Here is a 26,702-nt window from a genome sequence, read left to right as displayed (position 1 = left end):
GGACCTCAGTGAACCACTTTCATATTTCCCTTTCTTCTAGCTCTTGGGAAGGAGTTTTCATCACACATAGCACAGCTGGGCTTACTGAGCTTGCCTGAAATGAAAGGGAGTCACAGCAAAAACCAAGAAGTCTGATCACAAATACTCACTAGGCTCAAATAAGCAGTGTACAGGGAATGCATTTTCCAAAGCTAAAACAATCTTGTAATGACCTTTTGGAATAATGAGCCACTGCAGTAATTGATCTTAGACTCTATGCTTCTTATGTTAAGACAATCATTGTAGAAAAATAAATTAATAATTAATCAGGTTCTATGGTAAATTTAATTTTTAATATATAAATTAATCAATTTATCCTTATTTACTCCTGTACTTAAATAATTTTACCCACAGACTTAATACAAGCTTATAGCTCAAAGATCTTGGATATGAAGTCAGTTACATGCCCTACTGCTGCATCAGGGTGTCTAACCTTCACATATTTCAACATTAGAGATGCAGGACTCACTCAAGAAACTGACCTGGATTGTGCTCCTCTAATGATCTATGTGCTAAGGACTCTATGAAAGAAAAGCACTAACAATATAAAGCTTTCATCCTCTGTTGTGCTTCAGGCTGTGGGCAGTCTGATGACCCCAGATTACAAGAAAAGAAAGATTGTGCTATTTTCCTGATACATATTTGAGTATTCATAAGCTTTAAGAAACAAGTCAGTTACGAGAGGACATTGGAGAAGAGTGTGCAGTGTAGGATAGAAAACCAGAAAAATGTTCAAAATAAGAATTGCAGGAGCCAAGGGGACAACTGTAGAAGATAATAAATGTAAATACATGGGATGCACAATTATCAACATTAGTATTAAAAAGAAGTCTGAATTTGATGCGGAAGATGCAGAGAAGGTTTTCAAGGAAGAAGAGATCAGAAACTTGATAGCAATGAAAATGCTTAGACTGTATTTGAAATTCTCTATGTCTTTAGTGAGTATAAGACAGCCATGGATTTTTATCAACTAAGAAAGGATACTTCTTTTAGGTAAATATGATGGTGTCATGACTTTCCTGAAAAGAAAAAGTTCATAGCATGGCTGGGCCTACAAGCTAATTATTAATTGACAGCATTTTTCTAATCCTAGTCACATAGTTATATAAACTATAATTAGGAATTTAGATGAATTTATTAAATACTAGGCTCCAAGTGGAAAGCCTTTATTCTGCAATTTGAATATTTCCCAGCACAGTTTCTCATTTCTTATGATGAATTTTCATTTCTTCAGACCTTCACCAAACATGGTGTAGTTGGCAAGTTGCACAATTCCTAAATAAATGCCATTGATCCCCTGTGCATTGTTCAAAATTAACAGAAAGAAAGAACTAGTGCTAGAACATAAATAATCTGCTCTGTTTTAGATATCTCTGTAAAGTACCCTCACACAATACCTGTTGCTTTCCACCAAAAGTGATGAGATGTGGTACAGGTATCTGCACCTAGATGTTCAAATAAATGGAATAATTTCCACCTGAATATCTGCCCAAACAGTTGTAAACCCCCAGGGCCACGCTCCAGGAATATTAGTTTCTGTGTGGGTGGCTTTGTGGGAGGATCCCTTTCCACTCCAGTAAATGAATGAATGAATGAATGAATGAATGAATGAATGAATGAATGAATGAATGAATGATTGATTTTGCTTGCAGACAGAGGAGTATTCTAAACCTGGATGGACATCTAAAATGCATCTGCTTACTCTGGGCACACAGAGGTCCTCTAGGTCTGGACTCTGTTGTATGAATGCAGCCTAAATATGTAACAGATGAATGATAACCAGGAGTGTGTGCTGAACCATCAGCTAAATCATGTACATTGACAATGAAGAAATCATTTAGAATCAGCAAAAATGTTAGGCACATGCAGATGAAGGGGTTTTTGTACATTTTCAGTTTTTAGCCCTACTCCATATGCATAGGGAGCACAGTTGATTTCTAAATAAATAAATCTACTGGGGTTTTATAAGCTCACTTTGCCTTGTGCTAAAAATGATCAAGGATAATCATCAAGGGCAGAACCCTAAGGTTCTGCATTCCTTTTTGGTGCCATCCTTAAATATTGGGAGTATCTGCTGCTCTTGAAGGTGTCAGCTGGTGTTTTCCTCTGCATATTGTTCTTTCCTTCAATTTAAATTAAAAAAAATAATCATAGTTTTATTTCTTGAAATAACCTGTGTTCCAAGTTAGTTCTGTATTTACTTTGTAAATCTGAAATGTGTGGAAGCAGATGATTCCAGTAAAGCTCAGTTATGAGAGTGAATTCAAGGGAATTGTTCAGCATAAGCACAGCAGGCACTAACACTGCTTATGGCTTAGGGGGGATCTCTGTGTACAAGCACAATTACAAAGCCAGATTTGAATAACAGATGTTTCTAGCTCCCGAGGTTTTGGTTAACAGATTTTTTTTTTTTAATGTAAGCCACATAAAAGAAGTGTTCAAAGTTCTAGGACAAATGAATTTGTGTTCTCTTAAATAAAACAGCTCCCAGTTTTAATGGCAATTTGAAAAGGCTCTAAAATCAATTTAAAACAACATTTATAACATATTCCAAAACATAGCAGATATGATTATGACAGTGTACTTATTCGTTTACTAGTTCTCCATCCATTTTAAATATTGAGGTGTTTTTTCCTGTTTGCCCACTGTCACTCAATGCAAAGTCACTGAAGGAATGAAGACTAAAGATAAGACTGAGACATGATTAAAACAGAAGCTTCTCTCAAGACTGACAGTCGTGATGAAGAGTGGTAAGAGCTAATTCAAAAGAGGTCTCTGTGATGACCTCCATTTTATGATGCGCTGACTCTCCAGGTAATTAAAAATGACCAAGGCCCCAGTGAATGTGATTAAATCTGGCACATCACAGATGTTTCCAGCACAGCTATCTTTTTCAAATTACTTTAATATTATTATAAAATAATGTCTTGTATTATAAAATTTTAATCTCATATAATAGCAGCACTTGCATCATTGTCGCAAAAAACAGGGTACTTTCCTTATGAGTAGTTTCATAAAATTATCTTCCAGGTTGAAATTTGCCATGCCTTTCTTTTATATGTATGTCAAACAATTTTTTATTTAATATGCTGAAACACAGCAAGATTTCAAGTAACTGGAGTTCTTCACTACATGCTGTTCATGGTGTCCACACATTCTCCATGAAAACAAGCACTCAAGTGAAGAGGCTTTGCTGAGAGGCAGGTCATACCCTTTCCTTTTTGTGTTAGTGCAGGGGCTGAATGTGCCATGCTGTCATCAGATTCTTCACAACTGAATAATCACAACTGTGCACACAGTCTGAGGGAGAGGGGAAAGAGGGAGTAGTGATGGTGTACATATGCAACACATCTTGGAAAAGTCACTCTTATCAGGAAATGCTTCTTTTTCCAGTGCTTGCCACACCCTTATGGTGGGTGTCTCCTGTTTCATGCCTCCTCCCCAGTTCTCTTGATATATGTGCATCTACATAGGTAGGTAGGTGAAAGATAATGTAAGGGATGATCTGCTCAACTCACCATTACAACTTGGATCAGTGACAGCACCATCAGGCTTACAAACAGTGCTCCAGGTGGTCACCTGCAACATGGTGTCTAAAACTGTGACAATCACTGACTAAGTTTTCACAGAGGCTTGTGCTCTGGTGGAATATGCTGTAATCACTGATGACAAGTTCACTTCAGCAAATGCACTGAGCAGTCTGACATTTGTCAGGGACCCAGTTCAACACGTGCACTAATCATTAAATCACTTTGCTCTTTGTGCTACTGACATAAGCAGCCATGGAAAATACTCAAATGACTGCTCCATGCAAGTAGCAGAAACAACTTCCATTGGTTTTAATGTATTAAGTGACATCTCTGAAAAATTGAGGCTTTAGGAAGAACATCAGACAGGTGACTGGATCAAGTGAAAATCATTTATGACAGTACTAGCAAAACTCCTTTCACTTTAAGACTAACACTTGCAGGTAAAAACACTGCTTACAAGACAACCAGATGTGATGCAATACATAAGACTTTGCTACAAGAGTTTTTTTAAACAATATTTTAGTCAGAAATGCTTCTGAAAAGATGATCTGTACATCTGTACTAGCCAATCCTTCTAAACTACACCTTTTTACACATTTGAGTCCATCAGATGAATGGAAAGAAATTCTTTAAAGCTTTCAAAAGACATATTTGATGATGTTCTAAGTTAACCTGATTATGAAAAGTATATGAATGAAATTTATATCTACCAAATTAAGGCCTGGGCTCATAATATTACACTGCAGTAGAAATATCTCACTATATGCTCACAGGGAGCAGAGGTGCATTGCAAACACTGAATCATAACCGTAGTCTTACTTTCTATTATGTAATTCATTCTCTTCTGAATGACTGGGGTTGTGATTTACATAATGAATGCAAATTAAAATGACTGTACTTCAATTGGTTAGATGGTATTTTTAGGCAATTAGCATGTAAGCATTAGTATTACAAATATGATTAAGCAATTATTTGGCAAATGTTTTTCCCCTGGTTGGCTTCTATACATTTCTCTAGATTTCCTTCATAGTTCTTATTCATACAGCCATAAAACTCCACAAATTCACGTTCCAGTTTCCTCTCAGTCTTATTAACCATAGCAAATACTTCAAGTGCAAAAGGAAAAAGTAATATCAAAGGGGAATGGAAAGGATAAAAATAAAACTTCAGAAAAAATCTGAGAAAAGCAGAAGCTGTAACTCCATCAGTAGAGTTATTGGATGCCACAGAACAGATGTAAAATTAAAGGGTTTATGTCAATGATGAATATGTAGACAGGGAAAAGTCTACCATGAGTGCAGTAATTTACCCATATCAGATACCTAGAAACCATAGAATTCACTTTCAAATTATCAATATTCTATAAGATGTCAGTCACATATCAGTAAATACATATTTCTATGCTTTTAAGTGTTGGACAGATATTTCACTTAAATATAAAACAGTGCTTCTTAAGTTACACATTTAAAGTTTTATTTAATGCCAATACTATACATTTGTTTAGAATACACCAGTTTCCCTGGGGAATACTGAAATATTTTCAGTATATACCCATAAACCATTAAATATACCCATATTCTGGTAACATATATCTCTCTACACATTTATAATAATACTCTGACAAAAGTTGACTCTCTGGAATAGTGATATCATTCCTGCTATAGTGCTTTGCAAAATCAAGAGTAGTAGAGTGATGTGGTTCATTCTGAACTTGGATGTAAACCCTCAGTTAAAGGACTATCAGAACACCACAGGCTGAGCATACCAGAAGCAATTTCCCACAGGATTTGTGCTCAGAAGGCACAGTTGCTGGCTGTCAGACAGCCATACATGGCAAATATGAGACCAAAGATAGTAGTAATTCATAAGCATTATATAAATTATTCATAGTATACAGTTAGTTGATAAATGGAAAAACGCCACATTCATAGGCACATTTTTGTAAATGGGGGAAATGCAAATGCTCAGATTAGGAACATTGTTTTGATATTTAAAGAGTTTTGCTGATCCACTGCTCTCCCTTAGAAAACCACAAGCCATGTAGATCACAAGAAGTGAATGGTATCAAAATGACATAAACATCAGAAGAGGCTACTTCTAGTACTTAACATGGAACCTGGGGAAAAGATGACTTTTAGGAAACTGTTACAAATGTCTCTGTCTACATCATCTAGGTCCAGTAGTTGCTGTTATAGATTTTGGACCTACATTTTGGGTGACAAGGTATCTGTCTAAATATGAGCTTTCCTAATTCTGTTTAAATTTGTGTTTTTCTGGGAAGCAAACACCTGTTTTCCATTAAAGTTTTACTGTGATCCAGTTATAGGTGTCAGCTAAATAAATTCTTGGGAAGCCCCAGGAGACCTGACTGAGGGCAAGTTCTCAAGGTGCCCAAATACACACCAAAGTCCAAGAATGAAGAGCCATGGAAAAGACTGCAGAATTGCTTGGCAAAGATAGAGAGCTGGATCGTGGCAATCACTGACATATTTCTGCTGTTGCTAATGACAATTGGCTGTTTTCAACAAGGTGCCTCCTCAGTGGTATTTGTCTGGGAAGGTTATTTCCTGGATATATCCAAACCTCCCTGTTGATTGCAAACATGTCATTGAGATGTCTCTTGGACACTTATTACCTGCAAAGCCTCGTTTATAAGTGCCCACCTGGTCCTAAAGTTTTAAAAGATTTTGTAAATGAAAACTATGTATCTTCTTTAGATATAAGAAGTCCATTAAAGGTATTAAAAAGTAGGCAATGTTATTTTAAACTTAGGAAAGCTACAATCTTGAAACGTAATTTTGTTGTTTTAATTCTTCCTACCAGTCGGAAGCAAGTGCAATCACATCTCCTTTTCTTTATGAGTGAGTCAAAAATTTGATCTTTTAGACTGAAAAGGACTCTATAATTTTCCTTCAAATTACAAATGAAAAGACAGTCACTGACCTCAGTACAATTGCATTGCTCTGTCTCAGTAAGTTAGCTACAAAAAGACACGTTCTAACACATCTCTTTGTTTCCAGAAAAACAGCCTATCTTGAAATTCGGCATTTGGACAAGAAAGCCAGCAGAATGTGTAATTCAGAGGCCATTTGTGTCAGCTTTGTTTGAAATCCTGCTCTAAATCTGAATGACAGAGAAAGAATGTGCCCCCTGCTCATATGACACAAGCTGAAAAATTAGGAGCATTAACAGCTCTCCAAACAGCTCCTTGAAACCTGCAACTCCATTTATAGTGGATGGGGTCTCTCAAAACACTATTCCCCACATTTAATGCTGCACTCCATGGCACTTTATAACACATTCATCCATATCATTCAGCATATCACATACACATGGCACAGCACAACCATTGAAGGAAAAACATAGGAAAAATAGCAGAAGACTAATAGATAGTGAAAATGTGGAGATAAGGCTCAAGGTAAACAAATATATTGTATTAACTATAACTCTCTACTCACTACCCTAATCTGGAAAGGAAGCATGTTCAAATCTAAAATAGGAAAGTCATACTTAAAATTGCCTTTTAAATGTTCATATTGAAGTCCTTTTCAGTGGGTGGTTACCTGTATTTAACAGTGTGGAATGAAACAGAATGTTTACGAAGCTTTAAAAAATACCAATTTTTTTGGTAAACTTGTCTGAACTCCTTCACAACAGAACACACGAATTTTGTTTATGCTGACATTTAAGATTACCCTTGAAAGTAACCTTTTTCCAGCTTGACAAAATGGTCTTCTCTGCCTACATCTTCATTTACTATCTGCACTGCAAACCAGTGCATTTCCTTCCTAAACCTCCCCAGAAGCCCTTAATGAAAAAAATGAAATCATTGCCATCACTGCTTTCAAACTTGACACTGATTATGGCAGAAAAAGAAAAGGAATCAAAGGACTGAGGTAACCTAAACTGCTATGGGTAAAGGCCTACCAGGACAGGAGAGAGGAGAGGGATGTTTTACAAGGACATGCGGTGATAGAACAAGGAGGAAAGATTTAGATTGGATATAGGGAAAAAATTCTTTACTGTGAGGACAGCAGGGCACTAGGGAACAGGATGCCCAGAGAAGCTGTGGATGGTGCAGGTGTCCAAGGCCAGGCTGGGTGGGACTCTGAGCAACCTGGTCAGGTGGGTGGTGCCCAAGGCAGGAACTTGATGATCTTTAAGGTTCCTTCCAGCACAAGTTATTCTACGCTGTCACAAGTGAGTGGTGCATACATTGCACAGCTCATGGCCAGAAAACCAGATTTTGTAGGGTTAAGCTGACTCAGTTTCTAACACAGATGTTTAACAGCTCTGGATTCATGTCAAATACAGTCACAAGTGTGTCAGTGGCCATGTTGCTAGTTCCCTGACATCACAATAATTACTAGCAAACTACTGTTAATTCTGGAAAACTCTGTAATTCCCATTTTTTAAGTTCACCAAAGACAGAACTGTGTGAGATTTTATGTGTCACATTTGAGCTCTGCTAACAAATAGCAACATTCTAGATCAAAATGTGTGTTTATAGCTGACATGATAAAAGTCACTGAAAGAGGTAAGTTGTGAGGTACACTCATCCATGTAGGAGAACTCTTCAGGACCACTTTGAATTAAGCTAAGTGTTTTCCTTCCTACTGTTTTCCTGCTTCAAAAAAAGGTAGAAAAATTACACTAACAATAGCTGTGTGTAGTCAGGAACACTGTAACTGTTGTTAAACAAAAGTGCAAATAAGAACTCAAAATAAAACAGTGCATAACAGATGTAGAATAAGACTATATAAAGCCTATTAAAATATTAATTGATAATGAATTTGAAGCAATGCAACAACCACAGAAAATAAGAGATAAGTATTCAATCAAAATTTGCGGAGAGCTTCTTGACTTTCCAATTAAAAAATTCGATTTCCTACTTCACTGAAGTCAAGATAATCACAGAAAATGTCAAATTTACAACATAATGAATCCACTCCCTACAAAACCAGACTGCGTACACTTAAAATACAGAATATTGGTCAAAGTCTCTCACATCCAAATTCTACCATAACAGAAGAAACACATTTTTGAAAGTGGACACTAGTGTGTTAAAAATGTCTTGAGGTCACACTGTCTTCAAATGCAAGCACAATGTAAAGTCAATCTTAAATATAAATGAGAAAACAATTGTCTTAGCAGTCTCTCTCTCATTTGTCATTCTCAATTTCAAAATTCAGTCAGCAAGATACAGACAGTGTATTCACCAGCTTCCAGTACTATCTATAGTTATCCTTGTTGGACAGGAGAACTAAGAAGAGAAATTATGACAGAAAGTAGAAAACTGTCAAGGTATGTAAGGACAGCAATACAATCATTAAAGAGATCCTTTTTCATTTCAAATCTTTCTTTCAACTGGTTTAATGAAAGATAACATGTTCATGAAGAGAATATTATTTGAGTTTATTACATCATCATAACCAGCATATTATAAACTAACTGGGGATACTCGAAATAGAGTAATGCACAAAGAAATGGTATCCCAGAATTAAGGAGCTCTGAAACATACAAAGTACTTAATAATGGTGTTCTCAGCCCAGACTGCTTTTAGCCATTTAAAATATTTTTTCTTGATACCACTTTCTTTTTACCATGTTCTCTGAGGTTGCCCCAACCAATCTTTAATTATCTTCATACATTAGAGCTTCATACATTTCCAAACTTTTCTTCTTAGCCTGCTTCCTCAGATACTAGTTTTCAAAAACCTGACTAACTACAGGTTGATGAGCTACTGCAGACAAGCAACTTATATTGTAACATAGCAGAAAAAGTCAAATTTCAAAAGTGTTTCAAAACTCAAAAATAGAAGTTTACAGAAAATCTTTCCACAGGGGTTTTAAATACATTCACCATTAGCAACAAGTAATTAATATTTCAAAATTGCACAACACTATATATGATTCTTCTTCAAAATAACAACTTGTCACATTAACCAGAAAAAAATTATTAGCAATCCTGTGTTGAAAATCACATGGTCAAAAAAAGTGAATATTTACAGAAAATAACATTTACTTATCAGATTTATGTATAAATTCTTACCTAAGCTGTTTAAAAGCTTCTGCTTTCACAAGTGGTGTTTCTACAGAATGTTCAAAAAGTGCTCCTTCAGGCCCTGTAAAAAAGAAAAATACTGTAATGTAACAGTGCAAATATAACACAAAAATAGCAAGTTTTTTTTTTCATACGGCCACTTTGATGTTGGAAATCAAAAGAAGAGAACACATGTTAAAAATTATAAGAGAACTGAAATATAGCTTATTCCATTATTACTGTTGCAGTATTGGTTGGGAAAATACAATATATAAGTAATGTAAATGTACAGCTGTAAATGAAATTCTTAAAATGAAATCCAAAATAGTCTGAAGATAGAGAAATTTTAAACTACTTGGACAATAAAATAAGTAAGTAAGATTTATATAATGTAACTTTCATTACAATTAATAAAGATAATTAAAATTCCACAAAACCTTTGCAAATACTACAGTCCCACATAATCATATTTATTTTAGACTGCTCCATAGATACCACAACTTCTGTCATATAGCTTTAAGAAAGATTTTCCCCTATTTATAGGCAGACTCCCTGAATACGAAATGGTGTTTCTGCATGCCCAATGTTAATGACTACGGGATCAGATAGTTCACATCTTGATATACAACTAGTTTCATTCCAAAGGGGAAGAAACAGTGGGCACCCAGCCTCACCAGGAGCCTCCCTGTTGGACCTGAAAATCTTCCAAAGACCTCAATTTCTGCTTTGCTGATTATCAGCATTATTTCGGTATCACCAGCCCGGTGACCACCTTCCACCTAAGCTCCACTAGAATCAGGAAATTGTCTGATGTAGGACAAAAGCCCCTCAGCAACAGAGTCAGCTCAAAAAAAGCAGCTGAACACCACCCTCTACAGCAAGGGCGGACAGAGCCTCTCAACTTCTGTTCCTTGGCTTGGTGAACGTACTCATGAAAAATTGGAGAGCTCTCAGGTTGAGAGATCTTCTCTGGCTTTGAGGGTTCACATACCTGAGCACTTCCCAGGTGAATATGTGGCAAGGCAATATATTTTAATAGATAGGATATTGGTCAAGGTGGCTTGTCTTTACGCCATTACATTTTGCAAAGAATTCTGGGCTGTAAAAATCCCTACATTAGGGATTTGAGCTCTGTCTGTACAGAGAATGGCAATGGATGATCAAAAAGCGTGGTGTAAACTGTATATATGTGGTGTTGTATTAAGCATGGTATAAAGGGAAAAAGAGAATTAAAAATTGGTTAGGGCAATCTCAGAGAACATGGTAAAAGGAAAAGAAGTGAAATCAAGAAAAAAACATGAAAAATTAATAAATTGCTGAGATGACTGATAAGAAGACTGTCACTTCATGAGGACTGCAGGAAAATTCTCAGGATGCCCTGAGAGGGCATGAAATGTGCTGCTTTTTCAGAATGGTTTTAGCTAAAATTGCGATTCCTTAGAATTAAATATTCTCAGCTTGGATGGAAGAGAAGCACAAGAGATAGAAGAATTACCATATTAAATAATTTCAGCACTTTGAGGATTCATTAATTTACCAAGCTTGAATTTAAGTTTTATTTAACTGTTGATACCCTCCTCATCAATTTAAATGGATTAATCTTTCTGTGAATTACAAACGGGCATGGATATAATACCAGAAAACTTAAAATTTATTAATTCATACAGAGCTTTAACCCTGCTTCATTAACACTTCATTTCATTTTCATTAACAATAAGATTATTCTGCACCTTAAAGAATTAAAAATGTTTATCAGAAAATGCTGATTTGGTACAACTAAGATATTTTGCTGGGATATCCTGATATGTCAAAAGTGCAGATGTGGCACTTAGGGACAGGATTTAATGGTAGACTTTGCAGTGCTGGGTTAATGGTTCAGCTTGGTGATCTTAAGAATTCTCTTCTAACCTAAGTGATTCTATGATCCTATGATTCTGTAAAGATGAGTAAGTGGTCACAGAGATAGTATCAGTTTCATGGAAATAGGGGCTGATGGAAGGAAGAGAGCAGGAATCATAAGTGTTCATGTTCTGGGCAGTGGGCAGGTGGTATAAAATGGAATGAAAAGGTTTATTTCCATATTCTAGAGCTGTGACCTCTAAGCAAGGGTAAAACCTTGCCTTTAATGTGTGTAAAATGTCTTCATGAAACAGCATTAATTTCTAACAGTATGCCACTAATAAAAAAAAATCTCAGGGCAACTTTTTTTGGAAAATGGCCCTAAACTGATTTCCTGTCTTCCTTTCCTACTTTATCTTTTTAACTGCAGTATGACTATTACTATATTTACTATTTTATAGACTACTGTTTATTAAGATATTGTAATTTATTCCTAAAATACCCAATAAAAAGATATGAATTTTCTCAATGAGAGGACTGAAGTCAGCAAGATTCATTAACACCTCACGAACCCTATCAGGCAAGGACCACTTGCCTCCTCAAAGTCTAACAGAATGTTTACTCATACCCTCAAATTGCCGCCTACTTAACTTACCTTCTGAGAAGAAATGTTTAAATTAAGCTCACACTGTCACATTGCACTTTAGCATTAGCTATGCAAACTGAAAACCTTTGCACAGAACAGAGCACTAGAAATTCACAGACAATAATCTGCAAATACTTTAGATTTTTAAAGAAGTCATACAAGCCGAAGGCCAAGTAGTAAACTGGAGAAATGGTCATATAAATATGCTTCTCCAGAAAAATACTGATCCTCTCTGCCCTGCCAACCTTTCTTTAAGGAAAAAAACCAAAAAAGTATAGATGTGGCACTTGGGGATGTGGTTTAACACAGCAGTGCTAGGTTAATGATTGGATGTTATCTTAGAGATCTTCTCTAACCTTTACAGTTCTGTGTTTCTATGAGCCTGCCATGATGACATTACAATGCAATCAGACCTTTGCCAGCCAATACAGTTACAAGGTGGTTTCACTGTCACCAATCCCAGCTGACTGTACAAAACCCTCCCAGAGCAAAACATGGATGTTCAGTACTGCCACAGCAACATTATAAATGCCTGCAAAACACAGGTCCTTACTGAAATAATATTAAAGAGGATGCAGTTGGAGTCCATGCTCCTTCAGGAGCAGTAATTGTCATGAAGGGTTAAGCTGAACTTCAGTTTTGTACACACTGAAATGGGTATGTGATATAGGTGTCACAGATGAGCCAGAGGCAGTGTTTCTTTGCCTAATTGCATGTACTTACTGTCATCTGGATCACCCTTGTGCATCCTGACTGGCCTCCAGCTGCCACGATCACAGGAAACATCTCCTGGAGGTAAAGTGATACGATGTGGTGTCTCACACAGCCCAGGGTGTTTCACACACAGCTGGATGTTGATGTTTGAGCACATCAGCTCAGCCTCTAGCCACTACATCCAAGGGAGATGACAAGCCCTGGAGCCCTCCCCAAAGCAGAGAACAGCATTTGGTGGGTTCAAGAGCTCTGCCTGGGGCAGGTGCTGGCGTCTCTCCGTGCTCCAGGGGAATGTGGCCACCCAGACCAGGCAGTGACCCTGCGGGCTATCGGAGGCACGCTCCTGGCTGAGGCTTTCCCCAGGCGTTTGCTCCTCTTTGATTTGCACTATTCTATTCTACACAGGGGTCAGAGAATGTCTGACTGAAATAGCATGAGTTGAAACATATTAACTTGTAGGAAAATGACAATTCTTGAGGTGTTGGATTGGATTATATTACTCTTAGACTTCCTCCTTCGTCTCGAAATATCATGAATCATACATATTTGCTCTCCGCTATATTATGTTTTAGTTGAAAAGTGCCAGGTTTTCTTAAAAATCATTACTGAGCTTTTCATAATTCACATAAATAAGGAGTAGTAAAATCAAATAGTTCACTACACTGTGCGTAAAAACTGCAGAATGTTCTTTGGGCATTTTAAGCCCATGTTTTTTATGGTATGAACTTTTCAAAATTTATTCCACATTGATCTTATTCTCTATCTAAAATGTTTAAAAATAATCTCGGCATGCAAAGTATTACTAATTTATCCTTCATGCTAATAGCATCATTTAAATCACAATAATTTATCCTTCATGCTAATAGTATCACTTAAATCACAATTTTAATAAATTAATTTGAAGCAAAGTAGGCATGAATCTCCTCTCACTTACATTAATTTTACACTGAAATAACCTTACTGACTTTAATGTATTTGCTTTTGAATTTTTACTGCAGTGCAAAAAAAGAAACAGGCAATGTGTCTTAGTACACTATCTGCTGAAGTAAATAATTATCAACACACTGTAAAGATTAATATTGGATGAGTGAGTCATTAATATTAGCATAACAATTTCAACTCGTGTAATAATGATTTTTACTTACTTTGAGCAGAGACAGACCTTTTCCAAATCAGTTAACAATTATGCAGTTTTTCATATCTTTGTTAAACACACTTTTCTATTAAAGTTTAACATCCCTTGGGCAAACAATAATTATTTGATATGGTTTCCCGGTTAAACAAAGTTGTAATTTCAATTAGGTTAAAAAGTAAAAAAAAACTTAAGATAAGACCCTCAGGGGTAAACAAAATGTATTTACACAATTATTATAACTTAACTTTGGCTTTGAAACACTAATTGTATAGTTACTACCATATTTATAGTTTTGACAGTGAAATAATATGAATCTATTCATTAAAATGAAGACCTCACCATTTCAGAGGACTGGTAATTAGCCAAACATGATAGTCACAATCAGGTAAAAATATTAAAAAGTTAATTGAAAAAAAATTACAGAATAATTTCAGTATTTCCTTTGATGGATCTTTCTGCTCAAAGAGAAATCACACCTTGATGTCTCTATTTTAATGCAACCTTACACCAAGAAAATGAAAGTTGACTTTATCAAGTTGTATGAAAGGAAGCAGCTTTTCATGTGATAACTTTGACATATTACTTTGTAAATGAGTACTTCAGTGATTTGAAGAAACAGCCTAAGCCAAACTTTTCTCCTGACAGGTGACATTTAAGATATACTACAAATATCTTCCTGTGACATATGTGCTACTCACACAACAGAAATACAGTAACTTTCACTTTGAAAGATAAAACCACATAAAAATATCAGAGATATTTCTCTCCCTGAAGTTTACATAGATCAGACTCGTTACTACTCAGAATGGTATATCTAGAATTTTTTCAGCCTCTGACATCATGCACAGGAAACATTAAATAATTCTTAAAAAGATGTATCGTTACAGTTCCAGTTGCTAATGGCTTTTAAATAAAATACCCACATACAGAAATATTTACATATATATATATGTATAAAATTTTGTGCCAAACAATTTTACTGATTATTAATTGAAAATGGTCAGATTATCTTCATATTAGTCTTTCCTAATGAGGTAAAACCAGAACTTGCATTCACACGTAACAACATATTTAAAAATGCCATTCTTATCGTGCTTTTCATATGGGTATTATCTGAGCACTTCTTAAACCATTACAAACCTGTGACTCGAAGCTTATCTGTGCCAATTACAACTTCATTTTCATCCACTGTAAAAAGTGGCTTTCCATCCTTTGAGTTGATCTGAAATTGCTGACTGTGGAATTCTACCATTTTAGGACCTGCAAAACAAAGTGGAATAATGCAATATTTTCATCATCTTTCTTCAATTTTCTATATAAATTATTAATAATTTTAATTGGTGTGTTAATAGTGTAGTGACTCGTTTAAGTACACTGAAGGTCATGATGCACTCAGATATTCTATGGATAGCGGCCTTGTAAGTTCTGAATTTGGGTTAAGTCTATTTATGTGATCTAATTTGTTGTTCAAAACCATGCGTGGAGTCTTCCTTTATAGCTAGGTTTCCAGGGAATCTAGAAAATTCCAAACAAATCGATCCAGACAAACACTCATGTTCTTGGTGTTGAAACTGCTTTGATCAGAATCAATCTATCTTTCTATCAATTTTTTATTTTTTAAGAGACTAATCATAAGGTCTTTCCAGCACCATCTCTTTTCACTAGGGAGCTCAAATGCTTTAAAATTACAAACATCCCATGTAAGAGCAGGACCTCAGCTCTTCATAAGAGATGCCAGTTTGGTTCCACATATTTAACAAACGTTCCTGATCATGTAAGGGTTTCAAAAAGCTACGAGAATATTTGCAACTGATTCTGGTACTACAAAAATGAAAATAATATAAACAAGAGAGTCTGTGCATACTTGCAGATCCTAAATTCACTAAAACATCCTGTTCTACAGTACTGGCTTGGTAAGTAGATCAAAATCAAATCCTTAATATTCCCTCTTCTAACAACCTGACCAATTAAAATTCACACCACATCGAGCCTGAATATCTATTACACAGAGTTGTCATCATAAATCTGTATTCAGAATTAAAATTACAGAGAATGGTCAAAGCAGTTAAGACACATTTTCAGCATTTTTTAATAAATGTATTTCACAGACTACCCACAGGACTGAGAGGCACTGAACTGCTTCTTTCCCATTAAGAACCTGTTTTCCCATGTCTGCTCCCATAAATGTTAAATATATTCCAGGCAGTAATTCTCAAAAGAAATAGGAATTTTTTTTTTTTAATCTTATGTTAAAGGGGCATTAGGTGACAGATGATTGATACTGCTATGAAATACATGCAGGTATTTCACAAAATCTGGTATGAGAGATGTGCACCATGAGGGTCCATACAAATCGCTTACTGCTTCACTCAGCAGATGCAAAGCATTGATTTTAACTGCTCACTAAACACAGAAAGAGTTAGAGAAGCCATAATGTCCTAAACTAGGGCAACAATTTTAAGGCATAAAAGCCAATACTGATTCTACCTGAAAATGGTCAGGATAGAGGGCTGAGCTCTGCATTATGTTATGCTCTGCTGCACATGGGCACCGAAGCACAACACTATGGACCCAAATTTGGCTCTTCTCTAAAGCTATTCTGAAGCCTGTGACTTTATTTCTGAGAAGTATGTTGCAAAAAGTGAGATCAGATAATATCTTCGTCAAGTGAAAAGGCCTTAAACAGTATTTCAAAAAATTTTTTTACATCAAAAGTAACAGTTCTGGGTAAGTGAGGCAGGGATGGATCCTTGTCAATGGTTTCCCAGAGAATCTTGATTAAGATTAAGGTTTTATTTAAGGTCCCTTCCAACCCAAGCCATTTTATGGCTCAGTGATCGATTGTCCCTGTTTGTGCCCAGCAACAATAATTAAACTGGCCATTTATGTAGTGTAGCTAGATCCCTGTGTATTCAAACAAATCAAAGGCCTGCGTAAAATGGATGTTAACAACTTCACTGGTGCAGCAGGGGCTGGTCCCTCATCCTTACCATTCATCCAACTCCACAATTTTTAAGACTAGCTGAATTAAGAAAAACTCTGCAGGCACTGTGAGAGGGCTCACTGAACATATATTTATATGTTCCAAAGGTACTTTAACTTGTCTCTCTTTGAAACTCCAGCTCATGGCCTTGCCCATGCTGGATTTGCATTCAGACTGTTAGATCCTGGACCTTGCACATTTGAATATGTCCTTAACAAGAATCTTTAGGTCCACAGTTTTCTTAACACAAGTGCCCCACTAATGTGAGACAAGGATTGTCCTGTAGATAATCTTCATTATCAGAGAATGGTATGGATAATAACTGATGTATTTTAAATATTAAGAGGGAATTCCAAGGTAAACAAAATTCAAGCATATGCTTTATTCATGCTAAAGATGAGACATCTCAGGGTTTCAAAAAGAAATAATAGACTTTTACATAATTGGGAATAATTTTATGTAATGAAGACTAGCCGTTAATTTTACTTAATGGTATTCCACAATACACATAAACTAGCTATATTGCAATAACACTAATTGCATTGTAATCCCAGTGAGATTAATTTTCAACTCACAAACAGCAGCCAAACTCAGCCTCTGAAAGTGTAATCTCCTAATGCCTAAATGTGTTTTGTTTACCACCCTAGTATATTCAACTACATGTAAGTCAACGAAGACTATATAATCACATTTGCTGATAAAATCCAAAAATAGGATTAAAAATGCAACCCGACTGAATGCAGGACATAGAAAGTATTTGTTTTCTGCTTGCTGTCAGATGTGTCACATGAATTTCCAGGTCAATGGGTTATTCTTGCTAATCAGGCCGATTATTGCCCATTGTTTCTGTGTGTTTCCTCCTTTAATGTGCAGCCTGAAGCAGACCTTGTAAGTGATCTTTGCATCTCATACCTCTTGACACTGAGGACGCTGCTTTAAATGATGAACTTTTATTTTCCAAAAAGAAACTGACATACGGCTAAACAGTCCTCCTTTGCATTTGTCCTCCTCACTCTTTAATTCCCTGGAGATTTTCCAGGGAAAGAAGTTCTTTTGTTTAGTAACTCCATTTCAGTTGAAAAGCATTTTAATAAACGGCCTTCTACTGCTATACAACCTTTGAATTCTGGACCAATACAAATATAGATGTACCAGACAGCAAAGGATCTTCTGTCAAAAACAGGGCCTTCCATAAAATAAATATCCACAAATGCTTAATGCCAATGAAATTTGTGGAGTCCGAAATTTGAAGAGTCTGCCTACATGTTACCAGCAGGCAGACTTTTCAAATAGTTAGTTCTGCCAAACACTAAGCATTTTTAGTGTGTATTTAGATCTTTCAGAAGAAAAGGCTTTCCAACATTGCATTTACTTCTATCATAAAGTAATTTCATATCTTTTATTTTCTTAATCTCTTTTCTTATCTGCCGTTTCAAATTAACGGCAGCTACTAAGGCTGTCAGCTACTCTGTATGCCTTGCTCTTCTCATACTACCTAGAATCATTGAAGTATTGGGTATAAATCAAAATCCTGAGTGCTTTTTGGTATTCCTATGCAATTTCCTTTTTTGGTTAATTTTTATTAAACTAAAGCACCTTACTTAAAAAAAGATCTATTAAAGGTGTTTAAAAAATATAATACTCCTACAGATTCAGTTCTCATTCCATGAGTGACAGAATACAATACCAATAAATGTAAAGTCCTTACTTCCAGAAGCATAAAATTAGCTATATTTTCATATGGAATGGTATGGTATTTCATTAGAACAAAGGCATTATTACAAATAATATGCAGCACGTTGCAAATACACATTTTATGTCCATATCAAACATCTCTCATATCTTTGAACAACTCTAATACATTAATAGAACACTTGCTGCTCCTGTTTCCTCTTTTTCTCTCAGTTCTGCTTTTATGCAATGGATGAAACAAATATGTCCTCTCAGATCAAAGTAAGAGGGCCTTACTGTCATCACTGTTTATGCTTTGTTGTTATCTGAATGAACACAAGTCTAGAGATCTTAAAAAATTGGTCACCTTTTCTCACAGGCTTAATGAATCCAAATTCTGTTGCATAATGAAGAACTTCAATAGGAAAAGCTGAAACACAGTTCTCAAAAAGATAAGGTGAAAAGGAAAATACTAAAGGAGATGAGGCATGATAATTTGAAACCCTGTATGCAGAGAGGATAGCTGATCTGAGTCTCTCATTCCTAAGTGAGTACTTTTACTACTTTATCGTCTGTATAATGGATATCCTTGTTCCTATTTTCCTCTTTTTTTAAAAAAAAAAAAGAAAGCCATGAGTGTACTTCCATAAGGTCAACTCCTGCACTGTGTTTCAGCAGTTTTCTAAGCATACCTACTGGATCTGGGCAGAGGACAGTGTGAGAGGATCAGCTGAACAGATGGGGCACGATTCAGTTCACAGCATCACTGTCTAGTACTATTATACATTCTCTGCTTGGCTTTCAGCTTATTCCAGATGTCCTAGAGTATCCACGACTTCTATATCAGACCAGAAAGTCTGACATGGGGTCTGTAAGCAACATGAGCCCTTCCAGCGTGTCAGCTGAAGATTGGGCAAGATGGAATCACAGGAGAATGCAAACCAAAGGTCAACTCTGTATGCCCTACCTCCTAACCACATCAGAGTCAGCTTGGTTGGAAGCCAGATAAAGGTGCTCAGGGTCCTGTCCAGGTGAAATTTTAATAAGTCTGAGGAAGGGGATTTAGCAGCCTCCCTGTTCCCATGGTTAACCATTCTAACAGTGGTAATTCTCCCCTGACCTTCTATCCAGTTCCATTTTGTCTCTCTGCAACCCCATGACCATTGCCTTTTGCTCTCTTGCTGTGCACCCCAAGTTCGGTAGGGAGTGGACAGCGGGACATGGCCTCAGCCAAGGGAGGTTCAGGTTTGATATCAGGAAAAAATTCTCCACTAAAAGAGTGGTTAAACGTTGGAAAGGCTACCCAGGGAAGTCAGTCCAAAAGTGTTCAAAAATGAGTAGATGTGGCACTTAGTGTTATGCTTTAGTTGGCATTTGGTCAAAGGTTGGACTTGATCTTGGAGGCCTTTTCAACCTTAATGATTTTATGATTTATTTTGTCTCTAGCCCTCCTAGTATCAGGCATAAGTCAGAAGCTCTCCTTAAGCTTTCTTTTCTTGCAGGTTAAACAAACAGAACCTCTCCAGACTCTTATATGTCATGTGCTTCCACGCCCTGGCTATCTGCACAGCTCCCTGTAGGCGCCTCCTCCGCTGGCTCCAGGGCTCCACAGTATTCCAGCCTCAGCCTCCCAGGTGAGGGATGATGCAGCCCAGTGTGCTCTTCGTGTTCAATGCCACCAGGCTACACTGCAGGCACATGTTCAAATTGTCCATCAGGACTGGGGGTGTCTTCTGCAGACCGGCTGCACAAAGATAGGGGTGTGGCTCCTTTTTTGGGCAGTAGCTGCCATCAGGGTTCAAAACAACCATTGCATGTGAAGTGACTAGGATTTTAGTTGTACTTAACTATCCAAATTCTATCTTAGATTATAGTCTCAGTAATTTTCTGCTACTTTAAGCCAACCTTTATAAATTCATCTAGGATTAACCAATGCCAAAGATTCAATTATTTTTGGTGCAGGAACTATCCTCACCTTTAGCAGTAACTACTACCTTCTAATTACCACCTAATTACTTATGTTAATGATGACTGAAACCAAAATACATTTGAGATTTCAAATTCAATGAAATAAAGTTGAGAAGGTTAAAATTCTTTAATAATTCCCCCTTTTTCACCTATTTTTAATTATTTCCTTCCATTGGAATAAAGGGGCAATTAAGCTACTCAAGTGAGTAACTGTTCTCTGATGACAGACAGGTATCCCCCAAATGGTTATTTTCCAAATAAAAAATGGTTTCCCAAATATTAGTGGTTTTTTTTCTGGAACCAAACTCTGTAGACTCTCTCTTCTAGACTCAGTGAGAAGAAAAGTCACAGCGTAGGATTCAAGTGCCTTGGGCCAGGTTAAATTTCCCCTTGTTGTGATGCTGTAATATTTAACAAGTTGGAATGAACATTACCATAGAATCATACAATGGTCTGGGTTGGAAGGGACTTCAAAGAATGTGTAGTTTCAACCCCCTGAAATGGGAAGCGGCATCTTCCACTAGATCAGGTTTCTCAAAGCTGCATCCAAGCCTGGTCTTGAACACTTCCAGGGAGGGGGTAGCTACAGTTTCTCTGGGCATGCTGTCCCAGTGCCCCTTCACCCTCACAATAACTACCTGATTAACTCCTAGAGGATGTTTTAATTCTGGCTGAAGTCAGCCTGTTTGACTGTGAACATCATCATGTATTTATCCATAAAGATTATTGTATCTGGGGACAGGATGTGCATATCTTGCTGTGGTAAGCACCTTATGCTACATGGTGCATAGACCATCAGTGGTATTTTTTTTTTCAGAAGAGGATACTTTTCATTTGAGTCTAAATATTAAACTGCAGTTTACTTTGCTTAGCTAGCTCTTATTTAAATGCATCTTGAATATTTCTTACTGTTTTCTGATCTTTGTTTTAATTCTTTTCAACATGATACACATTTAAATACACAATGGTCTCACAAAAGACTAAAAGCATTTGCACTTAATGCATATTAAAAAGCACGAATATGCTTTTAAATATGCTTTTTAATGCATATTCTCTTAAAAAAGAATTGGTTAAAATGTCTGTAGGATGTTTTAGCAGCCACCTTTCATTCTCTATATCTTATATATCTAACCAAATCATACTTTAAAATAAACTAGCATGTGTGTCTTGATATGATCAGATTCACTGATAGCTTAAATTTTTATACTTTAGGGAGTAAACATTCTTACTTTAATCTCCTTGGAATAAATAGTGTAAATTCATGATCACAGGAAGACTTAATCACCTCAAAAATACTTCAATGAATTTTCAGATTTATCTATTAATTGCTCCTATGTTGTATCTTCCTTTCTTATAGCCCAGATGGACAGCAATTAAAGTTATGCAAATAATCATCTTCTTGCAGACAAAGATCTTCAAGAAAAACATTCTGCCTTTTATCTTAAAGATAAGAAGGAATTTATTTGGACAAAAATGGGGTTTTTAATGAAAGACTTCTGGGAAAAATAAAGAAGGAAAAGCAAAATGATTTTACAATGTCATTAAGTTTATGAAACTGGCTTCAGGGTCTTCCCTGTGAAAACAAGATCAAACTCTTCTTAGAGTCATCATGCTTCCTTAGCACTGTTTTCTTCTTCCTATGTCTCTTATGAAAAAATACCATCACTTGAAAATGAAAAATTAAAATTCTGGTAAGAACACTGAACATGATTTGACTCTGGAAAGCAGTAGTTTTCTAAATGGCAATTATTAGTGCTAAAGCAACGTATGAGGTACTGACACTCATCTGTTTCCTCAGAATGTTGTTCCAGTCTGAAAAAGGAGATAGCACAAATACTCTCATTGTAACAGCTGTTCAGATTAATGTTACAGACATGAAAATAGTCTCTAAGCAGAATTTTGACTGCAATTCTGTTTTTACACTGCATAAGCCATTTTGACTTTCACCATATTCCCATGCTTTCTGGGTGAAGCTGATTTCATGCTTAACAATGCAGAACAGCTTCATAATGCAACTAGCTAAATAAATTCCTACAAGCTTTAAACACTTTAAACTGAACCCCTGACCTGAAGCTACTGATGTTACTATTCCCTGGTGTAAAAAATTGAACTAGGATGAGGATTAGCATCTGGAACTGGAATCTGTTCTCACAGACCTTTCATGACTTTGGAAACATCTTTCTTTATAAGTTTTTAATTATTTAAAAAAAAAATCTTCTGAAAAAGACATATCACAAGAATTTAGGGTCTTCTGTAGGCTGAAGCCTCCTTACATGGTCCTTGAAAGACAGATATCTTAAAAACCTGGCCCCACTTTTCAGCAGTGACAGCTAAAAACCTGCTGCCCTTCACTGGCTTATTATCCATGACTGGAACACAACTGGAAAAGCTGACTGTATTATTTTCATCTGCTGATAACCTGTACATAGAAGCCTATGTACACATAGCCTAGGTAAAACATGATTTACTGATTGATACCAATGTTGCTCTTACTGATTTGATTATTGGCTATATAGTCTCTGTGTTTCTTTTACACATAACATATTTATCATCCCTCATTATTGAAAAAGTTTGACAAGTTTTTTGCACTAAGTTGATTCCTAAGTTGATTTATTATTGGTCAGAATATAAATCAAAAGTTCTGCATTGTTTTTTTATTCTAGAATTGAATACAGCTTTGAGGTGGTTAAGAACAAGAATCTTGGAGATCATAATTAGCAGCTTTCTTGGATTACCAAAGAAAGTCCCAGATATTTCAGTTTTCAAAGTTGATAAGCAAGCCGTAACAATGACACTAGAATCATATTCATTATTTTAAGGAGAGGAGCTATTCTAATGAAAATATTTACTATCTGTTCTGTATACATTGTTGTCTTGCCTATAAACAACTCAACTCTATCCACAACTTTCTGAATTCCCTAAGACTATCAAGCCTGTACATTCCCAGAACAATGCTTTGCTTAGATTCCTTCTTCGCTGTCTGTTGGCCAACATTCTTTCAAGTCCCATTTCTCTTACAAATATTAACAAAGCAATTACTTCCCTTAAATAAAGCTCTTATATCCTTTTATGTCTTGTTGTTTTGTTCTTGTTTGTTTATTTGTAAAAAGAAATTAAAACAAAATGGGTATTTTGGTCATCCAGGGGGCCACTGAAGTAAAAAAAAAAAAACTGTAAAGAACGTAATTGGTTGTTTTTTTAAAAAATTATGATCCCTATTATTTCTAAAGTACAATTTTCCTGGCAAGCAGTTTTTAAAGTATTTGCATTTAGTGAGACTTCTGAAAACAGTGTGATTATGGGTCATGGTACAAAACTCAACATCTACATTTTGTTTTAAAAAACAATATCCAAACAACTCCAAGAGGTATTTCATGCAGATGAACTAAGGGGCATGTAGAAGCTTTAAAGCAAGAGTGATCATGTTGGAAGTTGCTCACATTTTATGTCTTTTTAGTATATCTGTGATTCATGAGGGAATGCATAATGTGTGCCTGTTATCTTCATAGGGGGAATGTCACAGAAACTCAAGTAAAGATTTATTTCACACCTCTCTTGTGAATTACTTCTGTTGAAGATTGGGTATTTAAATCATTCTTAGTAACTGATTAAATTCTTTTAACAGATAATTTGAATCACAATTTCCATGAGTTAAAAGGTATTTTTGTTATAATCTTGTGAGAGATGTTATATTACATTGTCATCTCTGGAACAATTCCAAGCTTATCTATACGACTCCTACACAATTGCATCAAGTCCTATTTATAAGATGACTAGAGTTTTAAGACATAATTCCAGCATGTTGGCAATTGTGGAAGATATCAACTCTTTAGAAAAGGCTTGTGCATATAAAGTAAGCATGCCATACACCTATTTATCATACTCCTTTTGATAAATATTTAGGAGTATTTTCTTAAGACAAGTCATTCAGATCTTTACGACTGACTGAATTTATAAAAGGGTATTTGAAAACATTTAAAGGCTGACCTGTGATTAAGTGTACAATTATACATTTTTAAGGGGAATAACAGGCTCCTTTATATATTTTATTTTTCTTCGAACACAGTGAATCTTGCAAAACATTCTATGAATTGAAATGGCAATTCTTCAAACAGGAGCTGTCACAGAAGTTACATAGTCTCAACAGCATGGAAAAGTTGCTCACCCATGCTCTGCTGGGTTCCAATTTAGTAAACTACTTAAACATATCAGGTTAGGCTACAGTTAAATAACCAGGAATTTCTACTTAGTTACCTGAATACCCTGTAAGAAATGAGTTAATAAATTGTTACATTTTCCTCCAATGTCAAATAAAGGTTGAAAAATAGTAACAAAGCTAAGAAAAAAGCTGTCATAGCTCATCTTGTTGTCATTCTTCCCTTAAAAATATGATTTAAAGAGTAAGGTCTGCTTAGTTTTGCTGCCAAGATCTCTCACATCTGTCTAGATCTAAAGATTTCACTGAGTAAACCAATGTATTTTACTGCTACCACAGATAGTAAAAGATATAAATGTCCGAGTTTTGAACTTGAATTTTTTTTTTACGATGTCTGCTTAAATGTATTAGTTTCTAGAATACTAGGAAATAAAGAGAGACTCTAGCCATGTGTCCTTGTTGCATTTTCTCAGAAATTGATTTGCAACTACTGATAGATATTTACAGAAGAAAAAAGGGTAACTTTTGCAAGAAAGTGACCTTTCTTGCATAACTCTGCAATAAAGAAGTGCTTCAAATATTTAAAGAATTAATGCTTAAATGAGAAATTGAAAATATACTGCTGCTTTTCACTGAGTGCCAGGTGGGTTATTCAAATATGACCATAATAGTAATAAATAATCGTGTGTTTAGTGCTTTATGTTCTGAAGTACAAATATTCACTACAGTGTTTCCAAAGCAGTGGACAAGGAATAATCACTCAGACTTACCCACATTTAATCTGCCTGTGACTTCCCCGTTTGAATTGCGAGCATTCACAGTCACGTTATGAGTAGACTGGAGAAGCAGCGATGAGTCCTGAAGCATGGAGAAAGAAAAAAACTATGTTGGACAGAACAGTTAAAATTTTGAACGATTATCAAAATTTAGTCTACTGTTGGTATCAACACAGTCATTGAACAGTCTTTGAAGCTACAAAACTACCCACAGATCTCATCAAATAATGTGGGCAGATATTTTTGTTTACTGCTCTCATCAAATAATGTGGGCAGATATTTTTGTTTACTGCTACTATATCTACTACAATTATAGATTTAAAGTAAGAAAAATAATTAAAGGGAATACATCAGGTGAACAAAACCTGTTACTGGACCAATGAACATGGCTGCTAACATTTTATCTTTTGGAAAAAATGCTTTAGTACTAGATCTACTACCTTTCAGTACATAACTGAGACTCCTAGAAGACAGCCATTTAACTGAGTGTGAGCACACCACTTTGAGAGTTCATACTGTTGTATTATTTTGGTGAGAAATATGCAAGTGCATTCTGCTTCCTCAATGGTCCATGCAGTCTCTAGGCTGTGGCCTAATTTTGGCATCTGGAACTGACTCTCCAGACAAGGAAGCTGCCATAGTGAATGATGGAGAGAGTGGCAGGCTGACTAGATCAATGCTGACTTTAACAGATGACAGTACAGGTGATTTTCAGGGTAATCATAGTGGCCACTGTCCTTATTTGACATAAAGTATCAGAAAACTATCTGGGGGCACAAAGTCTTACGCTCATTTGGATCAGAAAACTGTAAATACACTGATAGACTTCAAAAAGGGGCAGAAAGTTTTCTGCAGTACAGGTGCTCTCATACTAAAACATACTTTGTGTCTAAAGGACAAGAACTCAGTAAGTGATAAGAAGTGCCTACGCAGATATCAGCTGCCAAAGTATCAGGGAATACACGATATGAAGAGGATATCAGCCAGCTGCCTGCTTGTGACCTCTGTGGAAATACCCATTCCTAAAAAAGTGAGTTTCTAACCACTGGAATATTGTTAAAAGATCAGCCTCTTTCATAGCAATGGCTTCTAGTTGTATTTCTGGACTCACCAGAGACTGTGCACTACCTTGAAGGGCTAACCCCTGAAAATAACCCAAGGCATGTTCTCATCTCAATTTAATGCTTAGAGTATGAGACAACC

At 36.0% G+C, this 26,702-nt stretch overlaps 1 protein-coding gene across 1 annotated transcript in view; it reads right to left on the bottom strand.

Annotated features, from left to right (window-relative positions):
- The window catches only part of SGCG (sarcoglycan gamma), a 50,780-nt gene that overhangs the window by 8,955 nt on the left and 15,123 nt on the right, over positions 1-26,702 (bottom strand). The window contains exons 3-5 of the mRNA XM_062514665.1: positions 25,494-25,581; positions 15,086-15,205; positions 9,621-9,693 (exon numbers count right to left, since the gene is read on the bottom strand). Of these exons, the coding sequence (XP_062370649.1) occupies positions 9,621-9,693; positions 15,086-15,205; positions 25,494-25,581 (281 nt within the window). The remainder of the gene's footprint in view (positions 1-9,620; positions 9,694-15,085; positions 15,206-25,493; positions 25,582-26,702) is intronic.

The sequence above is a fragment of the Cinclus cinclus genome, chromosome 2, assembly GCF_963662255.1.
Source record: "Cinclus cinclus chromosome 2, bCinCin1.1, whole genome shotgun sequence".
Lineage (NCBI taxonomy): Eukaryota > Metazoa > Chordata > Aves > Passeriformes > Cinclidae > Cinclus > Cinclus cinclus.
The sequence above is the reverse complement of the archived record's forward strand: the minus strand, read 5'-3'. Positions and strand labels throughout refer to the sequence as shown.